This window comes from Haliotis cracherodii, unplaced genomic scaffold (genome assembly GCF_022045235.1).
Source record: "Haliotis cracherodii isolate W230 unplaced genomic scaffold, xgHalCrac1.p SCAF_4, whole genome shotgun sequence".
Classification (NCBI taxonomy): domain Eukaryota; kingdom Metazoa; phylum Mollusca; class Gastropoda; order Lepetellida; family Haliotidae; genus Haliotis; species Haliotis cracherodii.
The window spans coordinates 13,256,129-13,280,116 of record NW_027266297.1 but is presented as its reverse complement, the minus strand read 5'-3'; the positions used below and the strand labels follow the sequence as shown (position 1 = coordinate 13,280,116).

At 38.3% G+C, this 23,988-nt stretch overlaps 1 protein-coding gene across 1 annotated transcript; it reads left to right on the top strand.

Annotated features, from left to right (window-relative positions):
- Positions 1-110: 110 nt before the first annotated feature.
- Positions 111-23,958, top strand: LOC139478520 (mesoderm induction early response protein 1-like). The gene is made up of 12 exons (XM_071261012.1): positions 111-118; positions 421-448; positions 2,733-2,860; positions 3,982-4,231; positions 4,720-4,808; positions 7,505-7,574; positions 7,925-7,981; positions 8,487-8,584; positions 9,706-9,787; positions 10,909-11,003; positions 11,399-11,526; positions 14,067-23,958. The coding sequence occupies exons 3-12, from the start codon at positions 2,765-2,767 to the stop codon at positions 14,608-14,610; spliced, it is 1,509 nt and encodes a 502-aa protein (XP_071117113.1). The 5' UTR covers positions 111-118; positions 421-448; positions 2,733-2,764; the 3' UTR covers positions 14,611-23,958.
- The last annotated feature ends 30 nt before the right edge of the window (positions 23,959-23,988 follow it).

Genomic DNA, 23,988 nt, shown 5'->3' with positions numbered 1-23,988 from the left:
TTTTTATCGGGAAGTCAATAAAGCCAATCAAATGATCTCTTACAAAATAAATACGCACGTCAGTGCCCGATTTGGCCTCGATTTGAATCTATCCCATAATTGTGGGAAAATGGCGGAGGTTTGTGGCTTCATAATATGTACATTTGATGGAATTTCCTTTTGATCTCGTCTCGACAGATTTTATCAGCTTCGCGATTACTGTTTTTTGCTTGATTAGTGACTTATTATTTTATCGCTGGCTACTCGGCCCGACATAAGATGAACTGGTCGAGTTTACTGATGTTTCTGATCCGTCAAATCGCGGGAAAGATTTGACATCACTTGCCGGGATTTGTTTTGCATTGACAACGCTTAAGATGACCTCGATGACATGTATTTTTAATTTGCACCAATTAATTTTGATTTTTATATCTTTTTCAGCCGGCAGGGAGCGAATCTAGCAGCCCTGGTGAGTGCACTGTGAAATTTTCATGACTGGGATCTCCCGCGTGCAACAGCTTATGCAAATTAGCTTCGGGACATTGACGGGGATAGCCCCCTCTGACGTGTGTGATTGGTGCACGTCAGGGTTTCCCCCTTTGTTGGAATTACTTACGTCAGGTTTTATAAGTAAATTATCAAAGATGTTTTAGTTAAACTACTTATGTTTTAAGTTGAAAACTTTCATTAGGTAGCAATACTCAGGATAAAAACTCCGAGGTTCAAAATTTGACAGCTAGCCCACCTGGTCTCTCTCTTAGGAGATGTCATGTATGACTTGTCAACTTTAGACGAGATCTACTGAATAAAGATAAAAAAAAATCCAGCTCAATTTTTAACAAATTGTATGATGATAGAAGATGATAGATTATCAACATCCTTTTACAGATAGTTTTCATCAACATGTCTCTTGATCACAACTATATTATTTTTTCAATGTTCAAACTTCCTCTTTCCTACTGTTAATGTTATATCAAAGCTATCACATGAGTGGGACTTTGTATGCTTTGCTAGTCTCACCTTTTATTATTTTTATTATGATTGTAATGACTATTCAGCATAGAATATTAATATGACACTGAAATAATTGACACATTTCCCAAGTGCAAGTAATGAGGCACCAACAATGTGTATCTTTACAATTTTTTATGACTGTCATCATTTAAAGTTTTGAATTGAGCCAGGTAACAGAAATAGGGACTTTTCAGAATGAGTATTGATTTCATTGTACGCTGTGTTTGCTTTGGCATATGTAGTAATGAATGCTGGATGGATGTGTAGTAATGAATGCTTGGGCCATAATTGACAGTTCCAGCAAATTGGATTCAAGCCCTTTGAACACAATTCTTTGACTGCTAGATCAATTTTTTGGTGTATGTGTAAATTTTGTTGTTAATGATTTTCTGAATAGCATAAATACCTTGACTCGGTTTCGTACATGGACAACAGTAGGGATTCTGGGTCTCCAGCAAGCTCAGTTGGCACTCCTTGCAATGTTAAGCAATAAACAGACCATGAAGCCTTAGAGCATAGTTCCAATACCAAACTCAAAGATTTTGTCTTGACATGATTTTGAAAACATGAAATTGCATTTGTCTAGACTTGTCTAGAAGTGTGAGAAGCATCAAATTCTTCTTCAATGCTAAACTCGTAAATTGACACTCAATCTTACTCTAATTAACTTTGAATGTCATTTGTAATATAGTACTTGGTATTTGAATCAGACACCCTTGGTCTTTAGCTTTAACCAGTTGAGCAATGACAGGGCTGTCATGCTTAAACCTGAACACTGGGTTGTTTTACGCATGTAACCCTATCTTTTTCAATTATTTGACCTAATGATGCAATGTTTGCATTGTGATGAATATAGTGCCAACATTTTACCTTTAAAAGTTGTCCCTTTTTGCTACCAGAAACCACATCCATGATTCAACTTTCGAGGGGCACGGGTGGCCCAGTCATCTAAGGCGCCGTGATTCACTGTGCAGAGTTGCATCCCTTGGGCACACTAGAAACCTATGATCGTGGTTTCGAATCCGGGTTCGACCCGATTATGTTTGTAGGTTTGTCAGCACCATACCCGTGCTTGTGGGTTTCACCAAAGTGGTAAACGTGTGAGACCTGCATCACTTAGGGCTTTGCTGCCACAACTAAGCTGACATGCCGCGATATAACTGGAATACTGTTAAAAGCGGCGTTAAGCCCAACTCACTCACTCACTGATTCAACTTTTTTTGTGATTGTAATTTTGTACACATGGCCAATGTGCGACCCTGAAGCTAAGTCATGCCTGTGCTTGAGGGTTTGACTGAAGTACCTGGGTGACTTTAGGATTTCTCTTCTCAATAACAGTTCTTTTATTTCTTTGAGTGGCATTTAGAAGTTGGTGTGATGAAGTAAGACAAGTTCTATGGAGGAACAACTTCTTTATTACAATTAGTGCGACGTTTCGGTGTAGATCCTAACACCTTTATCAAGCAAGTGATGGATAGTGCTAAACAACATAGGTATATATACACTTACTGACACGGCGTATAACTTCTTTGAGTGGCATTTAGAAGTTGGTGTGAAGAATAAAGAAGTTGTTCATCCATAGAACTCGTCTTACTTCAGTTCCTTTATTGTCTTCACTGAAATGCTAAATAAGTGGCATCCCCAGCTCATTACAGTGATGTTTTAATTTAACATTGTTAGGTTTGTTTTCAGAAATAAACAGGAAATGATTAATATACTTTCTTTTCATGCATTTGTAGAGACTGACAAAGACTTCGATCCATCGGCAGACATGCTAGTTCATGACTATGATGATGAGCACACACTAGACGAGGAAGAAGCCCTTAGTGGGGAAAGCTGTTCTAATGAACTGGATGATCTAGCAAAGGTAAAGCTTTTATTGATGCAGTCTAGCATTCCTAGTTATGTGTGGTGTGCAGGTCAAGGGTGGCACAGTCATCGACAACCACTCACTCACTCACTCACTCATTTGTGTGATGCAGGTGAGTTACTAAGACATCCCAACTTTTTCAGTTGTCTAAGGTGCCACAAGTCGCTGTAAAGAGTTTCGTCCCTTTGGGGTGTCAGAAACTGATGATTGTAGATTTGAATCCAAATTTGCCCAGATTATGTTTCCAGGTTTGTCAGCACCATAGACCATGCTCATGGGTTTTACCATTTTGGTAATTTCTAGTAAACATCTGATACTTGCATCACTTCTGGCTTTCCTCCAACATCCAAGCTGACACACCATGAAAAAATGAAATATTTTGAAAGTGACATTAAACAAAACTCAATCACTCTTGGGTTCATGTGTCATGTCACTTGATTGTCTTTTGTCCATGTTGTCTATTTATTACGCTACTGTGACAGAAGACATATATGCTTCCTCATGTTCATTTTGTTTTTCTCAAACTTTAAAGAGTTGTGCAAGTTTTAAAGAGATCATAATCAAATAGTCCAGATCTCATTCTTTGACCTATGGCCTATGTAACATAAGGGGGCAGTGGGGAAGTCAGCACATTTTGGACTGGTGGTTTATGTAAAATAAATAGAAATTGGGAGAGAACAATTAGTCCATCTAGATTTTCAGTCTCAGACTAACAGAATAGTATTGACTGTCCATCCCTTTTGAAACCTATTCCTAGATTTCCAGAATAGAAATCTTTGGACGAGTGGACGAGTGGGTTTGTTTAACCCTGAATGGTATGTAATGATAATACTATTCCTTGAAGACTTTGGTTCGCCCCAGTTATGTTTCTGGGTTTGTCAGCACCATACCCGTACTCGTAGGTTTCACCAAAGTGGTAAACATCTGAGACCTGCATCACCTCGGGCTTTCCTCCAACATTAAGCTGACACGCCATGATATAACTGGAATACTGTTAAAAGCAGCGTGAAACAAAACTCACTTGAAGTCTTTGATAAGTTTTAGAACATGAATATGATGAAGGGCCAAGAATTATCTGAAACATTAGAAACAACAACAATATGTCGTCTTCTATTTAGGAAGGGGACATGCCTATTGAGGACCTGCTAGCCATGTATGGATGCGGTCAGCCCAATGAGGACGATGCACACGACAACACACGGTCCAGCAGCGAGGAGGAGATTCTAAGTAACCATGACCTTACACTTGATAAAGATGAGATTGCCCGAGATTTGCTCAAGAACAACAGTGAAGCTGATGACAAAGAAACCAGCGTGACAGACCTGTTTGAAACAGTTGCCACGTCACACACAGCTAGGCTTTTGAGATGTAAGTTTTTGAAAATTTGTTTTTAATTTGAAATGCTCATACTCTGTGTTGTCGAGTCTAGTGATGAAAGCATCTGTTTCCTCTATTTACATTGATTTTAACTATGTTAATTCGCGTAAATATGCCCAAAAGGTATGCAATGACAGTTATGATCATAGGCTCGAATATTGGTTTGCCACTATTATGTTTCTAGTTTTTTTTCTGCACCATACCCATGCTCTTGAGTTTCACCAAAGTGGTAAACGTATTAGACATGTATATCTTCAGGCTTTCATCCCACATCAACCTGACAAGCCATGATTGGAATTTTACTTGTCATCAGCACAATACATACATCTCAGGATGATGGCCTAACAAAAGTGTGGAATTCGATTGGCACATGCAGTGAGAAGAACCGCTTTTACTTTAATGTCTATTTTGAAAACCTGACTTGTGTTTTAAAGAGTAGTGCATACTACATTACAAGATTCATGCTTTGTCCACTGCAGCAAGCAGCAGGCCAGGGAGTGAAGATGACTCCGAAGACTCAGAAGAAGATGTCGACTACAAACCAGAACATGATGAAGACTGGAAGAAGGTGAGGCATTGTGAACTATCATGTACCAGGGGCGTCACACCCAGTGAAAGTCCAGGGATTTATCTAGAATTCCAAACAAAGTGTCCTTGGCAGGCATCCTGGGGGAAAACCCATCATTTCTTTGAAACTTAGGATTCCCAGCTTGAAATTAAACATTTCCCAATTCATGCTTATATATATAGTCATAGCCAATGTTAAGCTTTGTAGAGTTGACTGTTATTTCACTAATCACAAGACAAATATAGAGGAGTAAGCTTTAATGCTTACTTTAACATTGTTGCATTGAATATAATGTAAACATTCATTTTTTTAGAATACCTCTGAATTCAGGAAAATAAGAACCGAAAAGAAATCCCAATTTTGAACGAAATGATTTTTCCATTTTGCCTGCTAGGGGCACTGAGTTTTAGATAAATCCCTGAGTATTATCTTGCTGTAATATTGCTACAAGCATGATAAGACCAAATTTTAAACTTATCCTATCTCACACTTTGCATATCTTCTTTGATCCTATGTGGAAACATACTTCAACCATGTTTCCAGCTTATAAAACAAAAACATTCACCCGAACACACCTCAGCATCTCCATGGTTACGACCATCAACTGGGTCAATTACGTGCTCCCATCCACAGTAAGCTTGCTTGAGCCAACCATCCCCTCTGTGTGTTGACATGTTTTGACAACTTAGAGAAGTCTGTTTTGTTCTGATCCCGCTCCTGTTCAAGCTGTCTTTTGTGCTCCATCCTTTAAGATCCTATGTTTGGAGTCTACATGTTCCGCTTCTACAGCTGATCGCGCAAAGGACGATAGCTCGACTGTTCTAGCCACGACTTCCACCTTGATCGTCCCACTCAAGATTGTAGACACGATCGTAGGTTCAACGACACAGGTTCGACAATTGTTTCCAACGAAAAAGGATCGTCATTCACAGAGCTCCAGATAACTTTTTGAGCTATTGAGTTTTTACTCTAAGGTTTCTATTTTAATTTGGTTAATACATTTCTCATTGGGTAACCAGTATTTTTTCACTCATCTATTCATCAATCTATTGAAGTTTTCCCCAAATGAGCTAACATTTTGAGTTTAAAAAAAAATTAAAATATAATGTTTTAGATATATATAAGGGTTCTAACTAAAGGCTTGACTTGGAAAGTAAACTAGCTCGTAATTGTGCTTCAGAAATTAGCTCCATTGTAATCATGCTGAAAAAGCTTCATTGAGTATTTATGCATGCTGTTTTTGTACATTTGAGTTTTTCATTTAATGCATGAATTTCTGTACGCATGTTAATTGAAAGTAATTGGGTTTTGAATATTTTTGGGGGAATTTTAAGCATATATGTAGCTTATCTGTAGCTCTGCATTCAGAATCGGGTCACTGTACGATTGGCTGACAACAATCACTAGCACCGTTTCCACATTTTGCACTCCACCGCACGACGAACATCCCTGGTCTATCCTTGTGATTCACGGTCCTGGTCTACTTGTACAACCGTACCTTGGGTCCCTTGCACCCGGAAAGTTCTACCTATGGCTGGGATTGGCCGTCCGCTGTCGATTATCAACATTGCACTAACAACTACAGGGACTACCCAAGATTCGACGCCTACGCGGATCACATGCTGGGATGGAATGTCTATCCGTTTATCGAGACCCGTACTACTAGTGGCCTGGCTTCCCCGACGACCACTGAACTACTGGCTATGTTCACTGTCCACTTCGCCATCCTCCCATTGAACGTCCCTTGAACAACGACAACCCTCAACCGTCTTCTAAACCTAAGGATCATAGTTTGTCACTGCACGTGGATGTGGAACAACAAAGCCATTCTTATTTCGACAACTCCATTTCGAGTTCTTGCAGATGCCACCATCCAAGGCAAGAATGATGAGTGATTCAATAGTCTTCCACTCTGCGATAACCTCCTCTTTCAGTCACACTCTCAGTGTCCATCTGTCCTTGCAACGCTCCATCTCTGCGTCTGGCGCATTTGAAGCAGTCTCTTATCATCAAAGGCTACTCCCAGAGTTATTCTGCATACAATCGTTTTCCTGTTGTCTCTGACTACTGCAGCTTGCGTTAGCGAAATTCATGCTTCGGATGTCCCTGCTGTCAAATGCGTCTACATCTGAAATGTCCCGTTCTACTCTCTCCTCTTGACTCCGCTCCATCATCTTTGGGGGGTATACTTTCGCTTGGCTGCCTCTACCTGCGTCCAATCCTCATGAGACTTCAGCGGTTTCTTCTACCATGGCTCTACACAGTAACTGCAGCCTCTCCGCAATCATGGAAGGGTGTTGTCGGTCGTAACCATGGAGATGCTAGGGTGTGTTTGGGTGAATGTTTTTGTTTAAATAGCTGGAAACATGGTTCAAGCACATTTCCACATAGGATCGAAGAAGAAGATATGCAAAGTGTGAGATACGATGAGTATATGAATATACAATTTATACTAAAATTTCCACTAATCCTATATTCAGTATTGTTAGTGGGAAGCGTGGAGTGCCATCCCATCTCTCTTCAATCAGCTGCATGGGGCACGGTTGCACAGTGGATTGGTGAAAAGTTGCCAGTACCAAATTTATGGTTACTGCTGGTCTGTCCAACCAACAGTTTAAAAACCACTGGAAACACTGTCAGAGAAAGATAAAAAAAAAAAGGCTGTTATCATGCTGATGTTCACGTTTTTTGTGCAGGTTATACAAGTGGGTCATGATTACCAAGCTGTGGTGCCGGAAGGCCTCAGCAAGTATGGGGATGCTCCAGGTGAGTCAATCTATCAGTATATATACCAGGGATATAAGCACTATTTTTGTCTGTACATCCTGTCACTTTACTTCCTTATAATATTGCGTCATGAATTGTTAGACTGTTATGCCAGTAAAGGGCAAAATCTTTGAGATTACTAGCACATACTTGGCCCTAAGCATTGTTTTCTGTAGAATTCAGTGTTATAATGTGAATTTATTAGCTGAGGTTAATAGACTGAAGAGCATTTTAATATACTCAGGCTTAAGACTTGTGGCTGAGTTAATAGATACATGAGGATTGTTTATTAGTTTTTGTTTTAAAAAACCTAACTTCGTTAGACATTGATAATGGGTTTTCTTTGGCAGCATATGAAAATGAAGATAGATTGTTGTGGAATCCAAGCAAGACAGAAAATGATACAGGTAAGTTTGTCAGTTTAACACTAACAAGTAATTTACTTGTTTAATTTCTCAACTTATAGCCAACTATCGTTGTGATTTGTGTTATATGGGGAGGGACATATTGGGAAGTAGGGTAGTCTAGTGGTTTGCTTGTCACATTGAAGATCTGGGTTTGATTCCCAACATGATATTGCTAGAATATTGCTTAGCCAGCGGAAAGCCATCTAGAGTTGTGTCCCTTGGGCATTCCAGAAACCTCTGATTGTGGGTTTGGATCCTTGTATGCCCCTATTATATTTTTATTTTTGGCAGCACCATACCTGTGCTTGTGGGTTTCATCAAAGTGGTTAACATCTAAGACCCGCATCCCTTCAGGCTTTCCAAACAGATTAAGCTGACACTGTAATGTAACTAGAATACTGTTCAAACTAGCGTTAAACCCAACTCACTCACTCATCCTTAAATGAATCTGTCAGTAATCTTATTGCTAGAACACCAATGACATGTTGATTTTTTCATGTTTTAGTTGAGAAGTATTTAAAGGATGTACACGAACAGAACCTCCAGAATGCCCAGGGTGTAAACTGCATCCCAACAGGGACACATGTTAGAGATGACGAACAGGTGAGCATGTGACCCAGCTGTCTGAACACTAAGCTGTACTGTTATCTTATGAAAAGTAAGACAAAAGGCTGCTGTAATGTGGGTGTAATGGGTGTCTCAAAGTTATTACGGAAAAAAAAAAAATTCAGAGAGGGGCGGTGGGGTAGTCGAGTGGTAAAGCGTTCACTCGTCACACCAAAGATCCAGGTTTGATTCCCCACATAGGTACAATGTGTGAAGCCCATTTCTGGTACCACCCCACTCCCCCCTATGATATTGCTGGATTTCCCAAATGGTTCCTCTTCTTCCCCCCCCCCCCCCCCCCCCCCCCCCCCCTCTCTCCTCCCCCCTCCCTCCTCCCCCCTCCCTCCCTCTCCCCTCCCTCTCTCCCTCTCTCCCTCTCTCTCTCTCTCTCTCTCTCTCTCTCTCTCTCTTCCCCACCCCTCCCCCTAAAGCAGCATAAAACCAACTTACTTACTCAGATATCAAGGATAAGATACTCAGAGTCAAGGTGTCCTTGCCCCGACCCTGGGTCCCCAGATTCTTTACTACAGCATCAAACTTTGAAGACCCCAGGATCCTATTCCACAAAGCAATCGGAAGTCAATACGGCTGTTTCAGTGTTAAGATTGCTTTGTGGAATGGGACCCTAGGACCACATTTACCTTCCAATGTTGATCTTCAAGTAAAGATTTTATTTTATTGCAAATAGAACTCACTTGTGCTGTTTTGCCATGTAAACTGTCTTGTTTCTGTTGATTGAAATCTTGCAAGATATTTTTGAATCACCGCCTTTTTTAAACTTTATAGTGGGGGCACAGGTGGCCCAGTCGTCTAAGGCGCTGCGATTCGCTGTGCAGAGTTGCGTCCCTTGGGCACGCCAGAAACCTATGATTGTTGGTTAGAATCCTGGTGCGCCCCGATTATGTTTCTAGGTTTGTCAGCACCATACCCGTGCTTGTGGGTTTCACCAAAGTTGTTAACGTGTTGACCTTCATCACTTCGAGCTTTCCTCCCACATTAAGCTGACACGCCGCAATATAACTGGAATACAGTTAAAAGCAGTGTTAAATCCAACTCACGCACTCAACTTTATATAATGTCAAATTCTTTATTGTTCTAACCAACCCATTGTAAACCAGGCTCTGTATCTACTACTGCAATGTGGGCACAATGTGGAAGAAGCCCTCCGACGGCGGAAAATGCAAGCTGTTCCAACGTCAGGTGAGTGAGCTGCTCCACTTAGTTGATGTTCTGTATTTGTCATGTTTATAGATGCAATATCAGTATTGTTCTGTGGACTTATAAGACATTCATCACAAACAGCCATAACCATAATGGCTGACCATTTATTTTAACTCTCTTGCATGCAAGAATTAGATAGTTAAAATCTGTGGTTCACTTTGAATGAAATTCATAGAATTGATTTCTTGCAGCCTTGACTATTACATAAGTTGTATAAGCTCAGCTGTCTGTAGATCCATACAACTCAATCTCACTAAAATCAGATCTTAGTTCTCACTATCGCTAAACAAGGATCTGTGGACATCCCATTACGGGTCACGTCAGAACGACCTTTCACAAATTTTGACCGACCAATGAAATGACTGACAAGAAATCGACATTAGCCAATCAGAAGGCAGCTTTCTCAAGCTTTAAAACACTAGTTTCAAACTGGCGACTACACCTCATAACATATTTTGATGTATTCTCGATTAAATAATTTAAAGCTGATAAGAAAAACACTCTGGAAAGGCTCATCATGCTCATAGATGGCCTAGATTATAATGGATATAATCATAAAACCCGTAACTGTTGTTCGGAATACCCCATGTTAAATATTTCGTAGTTGCATGATCAGAAAACACATTCTGACTGTCACTTTCATGATCTGGTAAGCGACGCTCTGATTGGTTGGATGAAAGGTCATTCTGACGTCACCCATAATGGGATGTCCTCAGATCTTTGTGTAGCGATAGCGAGAACTAAGATCTGATTTTAATGAGATTGCATACAACTTTAACAAAGATGTGATGTCTGTCATCTATATATTTTTTAGATTTCTAAACAATAACGTGAACAAATACCTGATGCAAATTCATGATATGTTTTATTTGATAGGCACTCATTCTTACTTTTGTGATTGCTTATATTATATGAAGTGACCGTGGTGATGATTTGAGTATGATAGGGTTTCTTTTCATCTAATAGAAGTTAATATATATTCCCACCATTCTAAACATTCAGGCTGTATCATTTAGCATTGTTTAGTGGGTTTAGTTAAATCAGTGAATAGATAATCTCATTTCACGTATGGTTAAGATGCACATGCATTTACATTGCAGATCCAATGAGTCTGTGGTCAGAGGAGGAATGTCGAAACTTTGAAAATGGACTTCGAACATATGGCAAAAACTTTTATCTTATACAACAAAACAAGGTAAGATATTTGAACAATCATCTAAGCTGAGTTTATTTATTACCGGTAATAACTAGACAGAATCTTTTGAGTAAATGTGAATCATCCCAGTCAGCATGGGTTAGAATAAGTCGCCAACAACCTGTGCTTGTCGTAGGACTTGTTTGATTGTGTGACGTGAGACGTCTTGCAGCTGAAATATGTTGCTGAGTGAGGTGTTGAACAACAAACAAATATGAGTAGTTATAGGCAGACCAGGCATACAAGAGGAAAATGGCATCAGCCATTTCTTAAAGATGGTAGTTGATAATGTTAGAGATTCATGGAGCTCTGAACCTTTTGTCTATTACTAATGCTGTCAGCATGAATACACTCACTTGAATCAAATTGGAAATCTATACATATCCTTGTTACAGGTGCGGACAAGGTCTGTAGGAGAATTAGTCCAGTTTTATTACTTATGGAAGAAAACAGAACGGCATGATATATTTGCCCACAAAAACCGACTAGAAAAGAGGAAATATGCCTTACATCCAGGAGTCACGTGAGTACTTGTTTCCTGTTTGAAGTGAAGCACCAGAGATGGATAAATTCGCCAGGGTCTGTATTTTTTTTTAGGTTTTTATCATGATCATCCGCCTTGCATTTTCCATAATTTACTCTATTCCTGTGAATAACTTTCTGTACATTAATTGTAAGGAATCACTTTAACATGTTAAAAGTCAACTTAGAATTTATGCAATCTCATTTAGAGATCACTACACCAAAAAATCGGAGCATTATCCCATTACAGGTCATGTCAGAACGACCTTTTGTGAAGTTTGACCAACCAATGAAATGACTACTAGGAAGTTAACATTAACCAATCAGAAAGTAGCTTTCTCAAGCTTTACAGCACTAGTTAACAACATTCCAGACTAAGCCTTGAAAAATATTTTGACAAAGCTCAAAATTGAAAATTGAACAAAAGAAATTTCAGGAATTTTTTTATAGGTGGCCAAGATTATATGGCAGTACTTCCCATGGGCTATGGAAAGTCCCTACCTTATCAAATGTATATCCCATTGAAGTAAGAGATAGCTGATGTGTAGCATTTGGAATCAGTGGTAGAGCTCGTGACTTGTTCAGAATGCCCCTTGTTAACCGTTTCGATGTTGCATGATTTAGAACACATGAAGACTTTCACATTCACAATCTTGTAAGGGACGCTCTGTTTAGTTGGAAGAAAGGTTGTTCTGACGTCACCTGTAATAAGATGTCCTCAGAATTTTGTGTAGCTGTAATTAGCAGTAAGATCTCCTTTTAATGAGATTGCAGAGCTACAGATAAGCTGCGTATTTGCGTAAAATATCCCCCCAAAATATTCAAAACCTAATTACTTTTAATTAACTTGCGTACAGAAACCGATGCTTTAAATGAAAAACTCAAATGTATAAAAACAGCATGCGTAAATAACCAATGAAGCTTTTTCAGCATGCGTACAATGGAGCTAATTCCCGAAGCACAATTACAAGCTAATTTACTTTCCTAGTCAAGCCTTTAGTGAGAACCCTTATATATATCTAAAACATTATTTTATTTATTTGAAATCTCAAAATGTTAGCTCATTTTGGGAAAAACCCAATAGACATGATAGAGTGATCATGGTGATGAATAGATAACTGAATAAGTATTGGTTACTCATTGAGAAATGTAATAACCTAATAAAAATAGAAACCTTCGCGTAAAAGTAAGAACTCAGTTGCTCAAAAAGTTATCTGGAGCCCTGGATTGAAATGTTGAGCACATCTAGTAGGTTCGATAATTCAATGTGTTAATCAGAGTTCTTTCTATGCAGCACCACGGTACATTTCTTGCTCTTAGTTTTCATGGTTTTCAAGTGGAGCACTGCTTGTTTCTGTGTATTGTTAGAGAATTCACTGACCCGTGAAGATCCGGGATATAATAGGTCTTCAGCAACCCATGCTTGCCGTAAAAGGTGACTATGCTTGTCATAAAAGGCAACTAACGGGATCGGGTGGTCAGGCTCGCTGACTTGGTTGATGCATGTCATTGATCCCAATTGCGGGGATCGATGCTCATGATATTAATCACTGGATTGTCTGGTCCAGACTTGATTATTTACAGATCGCCGTCATATAGCTGGAATATTGCTGAGTGCAGCCTTAAACAACAAACCAACCAAACCAACCAAGAGAATTCACTAACTGACCAAAATAGGCAATGGGTGTTTTATGTATGAATGAAAGGAAGGCCAAAGTTTAAAACCACACACCAAACAGTTGTAAATATTTGGTATCGTTCCACTGTATTGCCGACAGTGTATCGTAGTGTGATCAAAATATGTCACAAACAGAAGGTAGATCTTACTGAAAGTAAACATGTACAGAGAATCTGCGAGTGATTCAGGATCCATCAAAACACAGAGCCATTGAATGAAGAGTAGGCTGTACCTCACACACTAATAACTGTAGGCTGGAGCCATTGAATGAAGAGTAGGCTGTACCTCATACACTAATAACTGCAGGCTAGAGCCATTGAATGAAGAGTAGGCTGTACCTCACACACTAATAACTGTAGGCTGGAGCCATTGAATGAAGAGTAGGCTGTACCTCACACACTAATAACTGTAGGCTGGAGCCATTGAATGAAGAGTAGGCTGTACCTCACACACTAATAACTGTAGGCTGGAGCCATTGAATGAAGAGTAGGCTGTACCTCACACACTAATAACTGTAGGCTGGAGCCATTGAATGAAGAGTAGGCTGTACCTCACACACTAATAACTGTAGGCTGGAGCCATTGAATGAAGAGTAGGCTGTACCTCACACACTAATAACTGTAGGCTAGAGCCATTGAATCCCATGTTAGCCCTGATTCTGTTTCTAGGTTTGTCAGCACCACACCCGTGCTCATGGGTGGGGAACATCCATGACTTGCATCACTTTGGTTTTTCTCCCCACATTAAGCAGACACACTGTGATATAGTTGGAATTCTGTCCAAAGCGGCGTTAAACTCAATTCACTTACACACTCACTCATCTTAATAAATCCACTAATTTGATGAATTCTATTTCATTTCAGTGACTACATGGATCGGTTTCTTGATGACCAAGAAGCTGTGAATCCACCAAGGGACAGATCAGCCAGCCCCAACCTCAATTCATTAATTTATGGTGATCCTAAACGAACACACATTAAACAAGAACTTGAAGAACAAGCCTCATGTCCGCCAGAGTCCAAGGAGAAAGTTTCCGAAGTATGTACAGCTTCAACGACAGCTGTAGCCCTTAGTCCAGATCGCAAGGGCTCACAGTCCAAATCAGAGTCTGTCTCAGTGAAAATTGACACTAATTTAAACGGCAGTGCTGAAGACTTACACGAGCCCCCTTCCAAAAGGCTGAAGTCTGAAAACAAGGAAAAAAGTATTTCTGAACCTTTAAAATGTGTCTCTGGCAACCATATAGACAGTTTACAAACCTTCCCGTTGAACACCACTGTTAACAGTATAGTAGCCGTTAGCCCAGTTAGTGCACATGAACTCGCAGGGAGTGGAGAGCCAGTGTTGCAGTCACACGTCATCAGTCCGCAAACAATAGAGTCAAGTGAAATGAATCACGTTCAGTGACATCACCACACATTCCGTTACAATCACAATCACATGATAACGTGCAATAAACAAGGCTTTCTCCGTCAAGTTGTTCCAGGCGGAGGTGTACCTCAAAATCAAGTATCACAATTTGGAATGTGCTAGTATGTGTTTTGTTAAAGACGACAGCAACTTGAATGAGAAGATTACTGAAATTTGTCGTTGGTTTTTGTTTCCAACCATTATGAAACAGCAACCTGAATATTATAGAGAATTACCAACATGCGTCCAAGTCTTGTCGAGATCAAGGCATGCACTCTGGTTACCTCATTACAGTGTTAAATGTACTAGTACATGTCTTACCATCCTAATCATTTCAGCACAAAAGCTAATAGTGCTCTTCCATATTGGAAAGGGCCAGACCTTCACAACAAACAGAAGTCACCTTCACTGCTAATCTAAAGCTTAGCTTTTGTTGCATTTGCACTGAAGATTTGTATTGTTTCCAGCTTGCTTTAAAAACCATATTGGACCTATTTAACACCCTCAACACTCAAAAATGTAATCGTTTGATACTCCTTTATATACATGAGATCGGAATACAGGATGTCATTTTGACACCTGATGTTTTTCAGGGTTTCATATCTGTTCATTTTCTTTGACATTTTCTGTCTTTTAAAATGTCTTAAAGATTTTTTTCAAATTTGGTAATCATATAGGAGAATGTATTATCAAAAGTTATCATGGAAATGTTTAAATTTTTAACAAAATTACTGGGTTTACATGGTAACTGGATGGTTCTGAGATGATATTTCTTAACTGAAATGTTTAAACATGTTAAAGAAAACAGTCATGTTAAGGCAGTCCCATTGATGAATTTAGAGCAGCCACATTGTGGTAACATGAGACATAGAATTAATTATCAAGGTTGCATGTTAAGAATCTGATGGCACACAGAATACAAGGGCATTAAATAAGTCTAATATGGTAACGATATAAGAAAGATATGATTGAAGTTAATATCTTGAAGATGATATTTGTGCCTTTTGCATTGGGAATACAATGCATGGTGATAAAGTTGTTGAATTCATGGATCACTTTGTAACATGTTAAGTCCTTATACGAGTCAATCCAGGTCGGATAAAATTACAAACTTAACTTGAAAATTTGTGACTGGTTAAATAGACTTGAGATGAAAAAGTTGCTGGTTGCACCATGAGCTGTTGTTGTTAGTAAGTTGAAGACTGTTGAAATGTACAGTGATGATTGTTGTGTTAAGTATTGAGCTTTCCTGAAGATGGAAGCAAGGAGAAAGGGTACATTCATCTTCTTGGGGGCTAGTTTTAGAAATTATTGCCATTCCCATATCAGGATGTGTCCAATTACTCTGAGGGTGTGATGGTTTGAGGCTTTCGCAGTCATATGAAGAAAATGTGTTCTCGTATTTTACTAGCGCCAACAATGTGATCTAGGCACTAACACCCACGCCTCGTAGTAGCACATTATTGTTTATTATATTGCCCTTCGCATGTGAGTTTAGATTGAACATACTTAACCACTGGGCTACACCAAGGCTCTCATTTCCATCGGAGGGGCGGTTGGGTAGCCTAGTGCTTAAAGCGTTCGCTCGTCAGGCCGAAGACCCAGGTTCGATTCTCGACATGGGTACAATGTGTGAAGCCCATTTCTGGTGTCCCCCGCCGTGATATTGCTGGAATATTGCTAAAAGCAGCGTCAAACCATACTCACTCACTCATTTCCATCGGGGGGGCAGTGGAATAGCCAAGTGGTTAAAGAGTATGCACGTAAGGCCAAAGACCCATTTTAGATTTGCCACATTGGTACAATGTGTGAAGCCCATATTTGGTTTCCACACCATGATGTTGATGGAATATTGCTAAAAGTGGCCTAAAACCATACTCACTCTCTCATTTCCATGATTCACATACCAACGATGCACAATGCTTAGTGATAGTATTTTATCTTTTGTCATGATGATGTATGTGAATCTCACATGGTAAGGATCGCTTTCAGTCACTGTTGTTATCTTAGAATAGCTGCTGTTGCACTGTTTTAGCTAACTATATCTTATCGAAATGTTTCCTGATTTCAGATCAGTTCGTTTTCAGGGACACTGTATGAAATGTCCAAAGATATTTTTCAAATTTGGTAATGATGCCGAAGAATCTCTCAAATGGTGATGGAATCATGAAAATAACTTGATGCCATTTGTTATTACTGACAGGGAATAGTAATTATCACTTGCTTGTTGACCACTAAGCAAACTGACCACTATCATCATGTAAATACTATTGAAGGTAGGGTCAAACTATATTACTGGCTCACTCATGAGAATTCTATTTACTCAAAATTGTAAGTGTTTACAGAAGAATGCCTTCATTTGTTTATCAGTATATAAAGGTGAGAGGTGCTGTATGTTGCTCAGTCACTGAGCCTTCCTCATTCCCTCCCCTCCTCTTCCACCTCCACCTCCCCTCCCCTCCTTCAAAAATGGGCTCTTCCATATCCCATTATCCAGTGGCAATATTTCTAAAACTAGCTTACTGGAAACCCTGTATGATCCAGGTGCTTGATTTCCAAGTCTACAAATATTTATAACAAGACCTGTACAAAAATACCAGTACATGTATTATTGGTATGCATAAGTAATACCACAGGCATAATTAAACGTTCAGCATCCTGCTGATGTTGAAGCTCACAAGGCCACCATTTTGGTGATGCTTGTATCAATTTATGGTCAGTATGCGAACATACATTAATATATTATGTGACATTATCATTGTATCAGATAATATTTTGCATATTGTACAGAATTTTCTATGTGATCGCTTGGTGCTGAAACAAGTCTACAGCTGCACCGTGGATGGAGGATGTGCAAGCATTATGATGTACAGAGACGTGTAGAGGTCGTGTTACCATGGTTACAAGTTGTACTAGCAGTTGTACTATTATGCCGATTTGTACAGCGAATGTCCATTGTCTTTTTCTAAACTGTGTATAACCTTCACTGTCACTGACAGTATATTTATGTAGGAGTATTTGATCAATTGGAGGTACTGAACACTTCGCAGAATAATTGTAGCAGACTTGCTAGTACTCATAATCTGTGGTTTTGAAAGAATTTATTGAGAGTGTTTTTGCAGTAAGTTAACTGATAACGCTTCTCTTGCCAACTTTTATTGAGATCTAGACTGTTTTGATATTTTTTCATTATTTCTACCGAAGATCATAAGTTTTGGAGATAAGATTTTCCAAAAGACGCTGCATTTGTACATTTTATTTCTTTCATAAAAATGCATTTAAAATTTTATGTTGTTTGCTCTCTGATTTAATGATTATTTTCACCTATAGCCAAAAGAAAACAAAATTCTAAATCATGACCATCATGTCATTATTTCATAGACTTTCATCTCAATCATAGTTGTCCATAATTTTGTACTATCCAGAGAATTCTGTCTTCAGTTTCTCAGTCTTTTGTGAAGTTAAGTTTGCTCTGTATGACATTCTTATTGTGTTTATTCAGGTATTCTTGTTCAATTTCCGTTTGTAAATGGTTGTGAGAGATTTCTACGCATGAGTCATTCTGTCCTGTTTGTCTCTGAGTTGTATGCACTTATGTCAGTTTTCTTGACTGGAATTCATAATTCCTTTGTCCGATATTATGTGTGTGAGTTTATGGTTATCCATAACTTACTCTCTGTCAGAGGCTTAAACATATATGCAATTTTGAATTCCTCAGAGATTGAGAAATTTGAAGCATTTTCAGTCATTTTTGTCAGTAGGCGTAACTGTTGTCAGGTAGGTCAAACATAGATATTCTTGCCTGTCCTAATTCTGAACCGTTACCAATGTTTTAGGAATGGTAGCTTTGTCAGTAACAACAGTCTTTAGGAAATTAATGTTAAATCCTAATACAGTACTAGGAAGTAGAATACTAATCAGTCACCTTTTCTGTATGAGTCATGCTTCATTCTTACATTTACAGTAAATTCTCTCAAGATAGGCTGGTATACCATCATTTGTATTGCAAGTATTTACACCAGTCAATATTAAAATTCAATGACAAAGAAACCGTAAATGTGTGACAGCTTGAAGATGCGTAGCATTATGATATCTTCCCTCGGCAATTTTGAGAAAATCAAAATATACCCTCATCAGGCCATGAAAAAAGTATGTTTCTTGTCAGCTTGTTCAAAGTCACCAGGACTTGTTTTCTCCTCAGTAGGCAGAAAGCTAATAATTCCAACATGTAGCCAACTGAAGGCAATGTTTAAGCAATGAATTATTATTTATTTTTCATATTAAATTTTTGTCCCGCTTTTAGCAATATTCCAAGGAGAGGTAATGTCAAAAACAGGGCAGTCTTCTCAAAACCTGTTATAAAACCAATTTTCCCCTGGACAAAACAACAACAACAACTACAACAAAAAAAACGCCCTGATAAAAAAATTTCACACAGCAGTTTGAAGATGGATGATGAGAAACATTTGAACTTTTCATGGCCTGTGCTTGACTGAATGCATAATACATACGGTACAGAGTTGAAGTTAGATGTTGAAACTAACTGTCTATGTACAGTTAAGTCCATGTTAAATGGCTTTGTTTGGTCACGTGACTAGATTTTGTGATTTACATATCAAATTCTCAAACCTGTTGATAAGATCAAGAATGTTGACATTTTAGCAAGAAATTTGTGGATTAAGTCACCGTACTGCAATACTATTGGTGATGTCATACCATCGACTCTGGCGTCCTCTCTGACACTGACAACTATGTTGACAATCGATCTGTGTTTATAAGGAATCAATGGTCGTCATGTGAAAGTTACAAAATAGAAATCAACCTGAACACTTTTGAATCCTCCCATGTTTTTATTTTTTTGTTGTACCCTGTGACAAATGTGTTCTTTGTCAATAACTGTTTCTCTGGACCAAACAATTGCCCAAGGGAAGCGACAGAGCTGCCAAAATGTACAGTCTGTTATTTCTATACTGTCCAAATTGGTATTAATCCTAACTTCTCAGTTATCTCCCCTGTCACTCACAATTTAAACATATAGCTGCATACTGACAAAGAACCTACTGTATTTCACAATCATTATATGGGATTGAGCCTTGAAGGGTGAAATGTTCGCTCAGGATATTGGCCCCATTTTAAAAGGGAATCATAGACTATCCTAAGTCTTCATTAAAATATAGTTTATCATATGTAAGGGATCATATGAATATGCAGTTTCAGTGTTATATTGTTACCCATAAAATGCTCCAAGAAATTAATCATGTGAAATACAGAAGTTTTCTTTGAATGTCAGAATGATTGAGAACATTTCACAAAAAAAACACAAAATCAGGAATAACTTAAAATTGAAGACAAGGGTGAAAGTTTGATGATGAACTTTTATGTCTTTCCTGACGTCTGCTCATCTGAATCAATGCTTGATGTTCTGTTTATTATGTACTTTGGAACCTAAGTGTTAAAAACATTTAGAACATGTCTTTAAGAGATTTTTTTTATAATTTTCAGTATCATTGTATTTTATATGGCTTATAGGAAAAGTTTTATATTATCATTTTGAATATATGTTTTGATTTAAAGGGTTGCATCTAAATTTTGACTTATCAAATGAAAGCAAGAGCAATAAGTTAAATGGTCTCTGACAACCACTTGTGAAGTAGTCTCTTTGTATCAAATATGTGGGTACTGCCAACTATTCTGAGCCTAGTTTAATCTGTATTGTTTAGTTTATAAAACCATGTTTATTAATTATCCAATTATGTGATCAGGAAATCCGATTTATGAGAAATGTATATGAATGATGGTAAATGGATGTTTGTTTTCAGCTGCTTTTAAGTTTATGAAATTCGATTGTTGTTTTTCATGAAGTACTGAGTTACTTTTGTGAATTTTCTCTACACAGCTTGAAAAGTGCTACTCTTGCTTTGACACCTGTCAAATATTTGTCATATTAATGTCAGATATATAAGTTTTCGTTCTGAAAGTTGATTATACTTATTCAGTGAATGGAAAGAAATGTATGTATGGTATGACCTCATAATTATTAATATGCACATTCTGACATTGAATATATAGACCGGCTCAAGTTTGATATTCAAACGCATTTTTAGAGCTTAAGTGAAAAATCTTCCCCGTGTTGAGAAGATTAGGCTCAGTTGTTCCTACAGAACTGGGGCATGGGTGGCCCAGTCGTCTAAGGTGATTCGCTGTGCAGAGTTGCGTCCCTTGGGTACGCCAGGAACCTATGATTGTGGGTTCGAATCCGGTTTCGCTTGATCATGTTTTTTGGTTTGTCAGCACCATACCCATGTTCGTGGGTTTCACCAAAGTGGTAAACGTCTTAGACATGCATCTCTTTGGGCTTTCCTCCCAAATTAAGCTGACACGCCGTGATATAACCGGAATACTGTTAAAAGTGTCGTTAAACCCAACTCGCTCACTCACTCCATCAGAACTACTAAATATATTTGGGTACCGGTACTTTAGAAATACTAAACATATTTGTGTTCATATTTCATGCAGACCAGTATGACTGATGTGTCCAAAGGGTATGTTTTTGAATGTTAAGACAATTCTACATACCGGTTATTGGATATACCTTCTAATGTCTAATGTGCTGTATATGCATTGTGTCAATATTCCAATGTGAATGTATTTGTAATCCTCCGATTTCATCCTCTTCTCAGTATCTCTCATTATACTCGTAGTTGTATGTCTATTAATGGTAGTGCAGGTAGCCAGTGTTCTAAGACACTGCATTTCGTTGTGCAAAGTGACGCCCTTAGCCATCAGGATCTGCTGGTCATGGGTCCAAATCACAATTCACAAATCACATTTCACCCTTATGATGATCCTTGGTGTGTCAGCACCGTGTACGCGGGTTTCACCAAAGTGGTAAACATCTACTATCAGCATGTATGTGGGTTTCATCCCTTGTTAAGCTGACACGCTGTTATAAGCCTGAAAAACTGTTCAAAGTAGTGGGAAAATCATTCATAAATTTTTACATGGTTCATGTGTCAGCCTCCGGTTGGCCATCATGACTGCACCTGGACCTATATGTGTAGGATAAAGCATGTCCGAGGGTTTTTATGATATTTAAAACCCGCATCAGCAGGATAAAGGTTTTAAATATCATAAAAACCCCGGGGGGAAGTGTTTTATCTAACTTATTAACTGAAAAAAGAACCTCAAAACAACATTTATCAACATTTGTATGTTTCAAGATACTTTCCATGAACCTTAGGAAACAGGCGTAAAATATCTGTTGCTGGCGTATGGTACATGAAAAGACGTTCTTAAAAGCATTGAGATTTATCTCCGCCTCTGTAGCCTCGTGGTTCACTCACTGGGCTACAGATGCAATGGTTGCCTGTTCCATCCTCGGGAATATTAGAAAACATTTGTCATTGATTTTACATTTCATTACATTGTGTTCAAATGCAGAATAAATTTATCGCGAGAAACATTCATATGTGATAATCTTAACGGAAGTTGTATTGATAATATCCTAGGGATATCAAATAAAATGCTGGGAATATTACATAAAATCCTGGGGCTATTATAACATATTATATGGCAAATATCCCAGGGATATTATATAACATCCTGGGGATATTATAACATCCCTGTTTGAGATTTAATCCCACTGGAGAACAATAGGATGATGTCACTGGGGGTTTATAAGTCAAGAGCTTCTCCTTGGTTGTATTCTCTGTCTAGATTTCAAGCTTTGACAGGAATGTATCCCCTGGCTTGTGCATCAACACTCCGGTCGATGTCAAAATGCAATTTGTTGATAGTTACTACCAGTACTTAAGTTGTTTGTCCTGGAAAAGTGGAACTTGTAAAAAGTTGAATTAAGTTTGAGTAGTATTTAGTAAATGTTAAGTTACTTTTAACAACTGTGCAAAAACTAGACATTGTCATTTACAAAAAATAATCATGTCTTTAAAAAAAAAAATCATCATTCATTCATTTCATTCTATCTTCTATCTGTAAATGTTATCCAGGGTGTAGTTAATACCAGTGTTCAAAATAACTCAAACATAGTACCAGGCGGCCGAGTATCTCAACAGTCTCCGCAGCCAAGATTTCTAGACAACTATGGAAGTCAGTATAAATAGTCTCACTGTAATCTTGCAAGGCAAGATGGAAATGACAAAGAATAGTTTGCAATACTGTTTATAAGGAATTCTAAACTGAAATTCTCCTAATTAATAGGCTGCCTAGAGATAACGTTCGGCAGCTATTTTGAACACTGGTCTTGGGCATGGAGCCTTGCAGTTGGAACATGTATGAACAATATTGGAGTTTGTTATCTATTACAGCCTCTTGTAACTTCGTCCTTGTATTGAGGAAAGTTTCCCAACTGTTTGTGAAGTGTTCCACACAAGATAAAGGTCAAATCTTTGGTACGTGGATCTATCAACCCTTTGAGGGGAGAGAGCCCATCATTTTAAAAACTGCTGACTACTTTGGAAAATGAAAAGAGAAAACTTTAAAAGTCTTCAATTCTTAAATGTGTTATTGTACTTTTGTTCCTGACATGTAAGGGGCAAAAATATGAAGTAATATATTTGAGAAAACAAATATATCCAAATTGTCACAATATATTAAGGCGTTTTACAGTCCCCTCAATAAAGTGTACTATTTAGTGATGTGAAACTCATGCAACCTTGTTGAATTTGTACTTAAATGACATCAGGCTTACTTGTTATAGGAGACAGTGTGTGGGCAGATTGGATATATATTGTGACGTAGCAGGGCTCTACTACATCTCGACCTTTTGCATCAACAGTCATGTTTTATGTGACGATTCTCATTTGCAAACAAGTTTGGAGTTTCATATCTGTCCAGACACTTATTTTTATAACCAGTTTCATAATGCCAACATTTACATATATAGTTCCATCACCGTCAGTCAACATTTGTCACTGCAAGGCTGTCATGTTCTTAATGTTATCCTTACATCAGCAACTGGTATGTTATCAGTCTTCATATAAGACAAGCACCTGTTAGTATGATCTAGATTTCATGCTTAGAATCCATACCTGACTGTAGTATGATGCCACCTGTAGCATGCATCATCATCAACTGTAGTGGCCAATATCATCTGTAGGAATCCATGTTCCAGTCCACACTTTCTGGAATATCATTATGTTGTTGATAGTTTTATTTTTGACACTGAATGTATGATTGTGTAAGCTGGTCCCAGCAAGTTGTCAGGTTTATTGTTCTGTTTGTGACAGTAGACAAGCCAAGAGATGAACGAATTCTTAAAATCTATTTATTATGTACATACTGTAAACAAGTAGTTAACAAATGAAGAATAAATTTTTATTGCATTTATTTTGTGTGGACGTTGTCTTTTGAGTTATT

Coding starts and splice junctions, on each gene's coding strand:
- LOC139478520 (XM_071261012.1), top strand. CDS start 2,765: ATGCTAGTTCATGACTATGATGATGAGCACACACTAGACGAGGAAGAA. Junction 2,861..3,981: donor AACTGGATGATCTAGCAAAG/GTAAAGCTTTTA, acceptor TCTTCTATTTAG/GAAGGGGACATGCCTATTGA. Junction 8,585..9,705: donor ATGTTAGAGATGACGAACAG/GTGAGCATGTGA, acceptor ATTGTAAACCAG/GCTCTGTATCTACTACTGCA.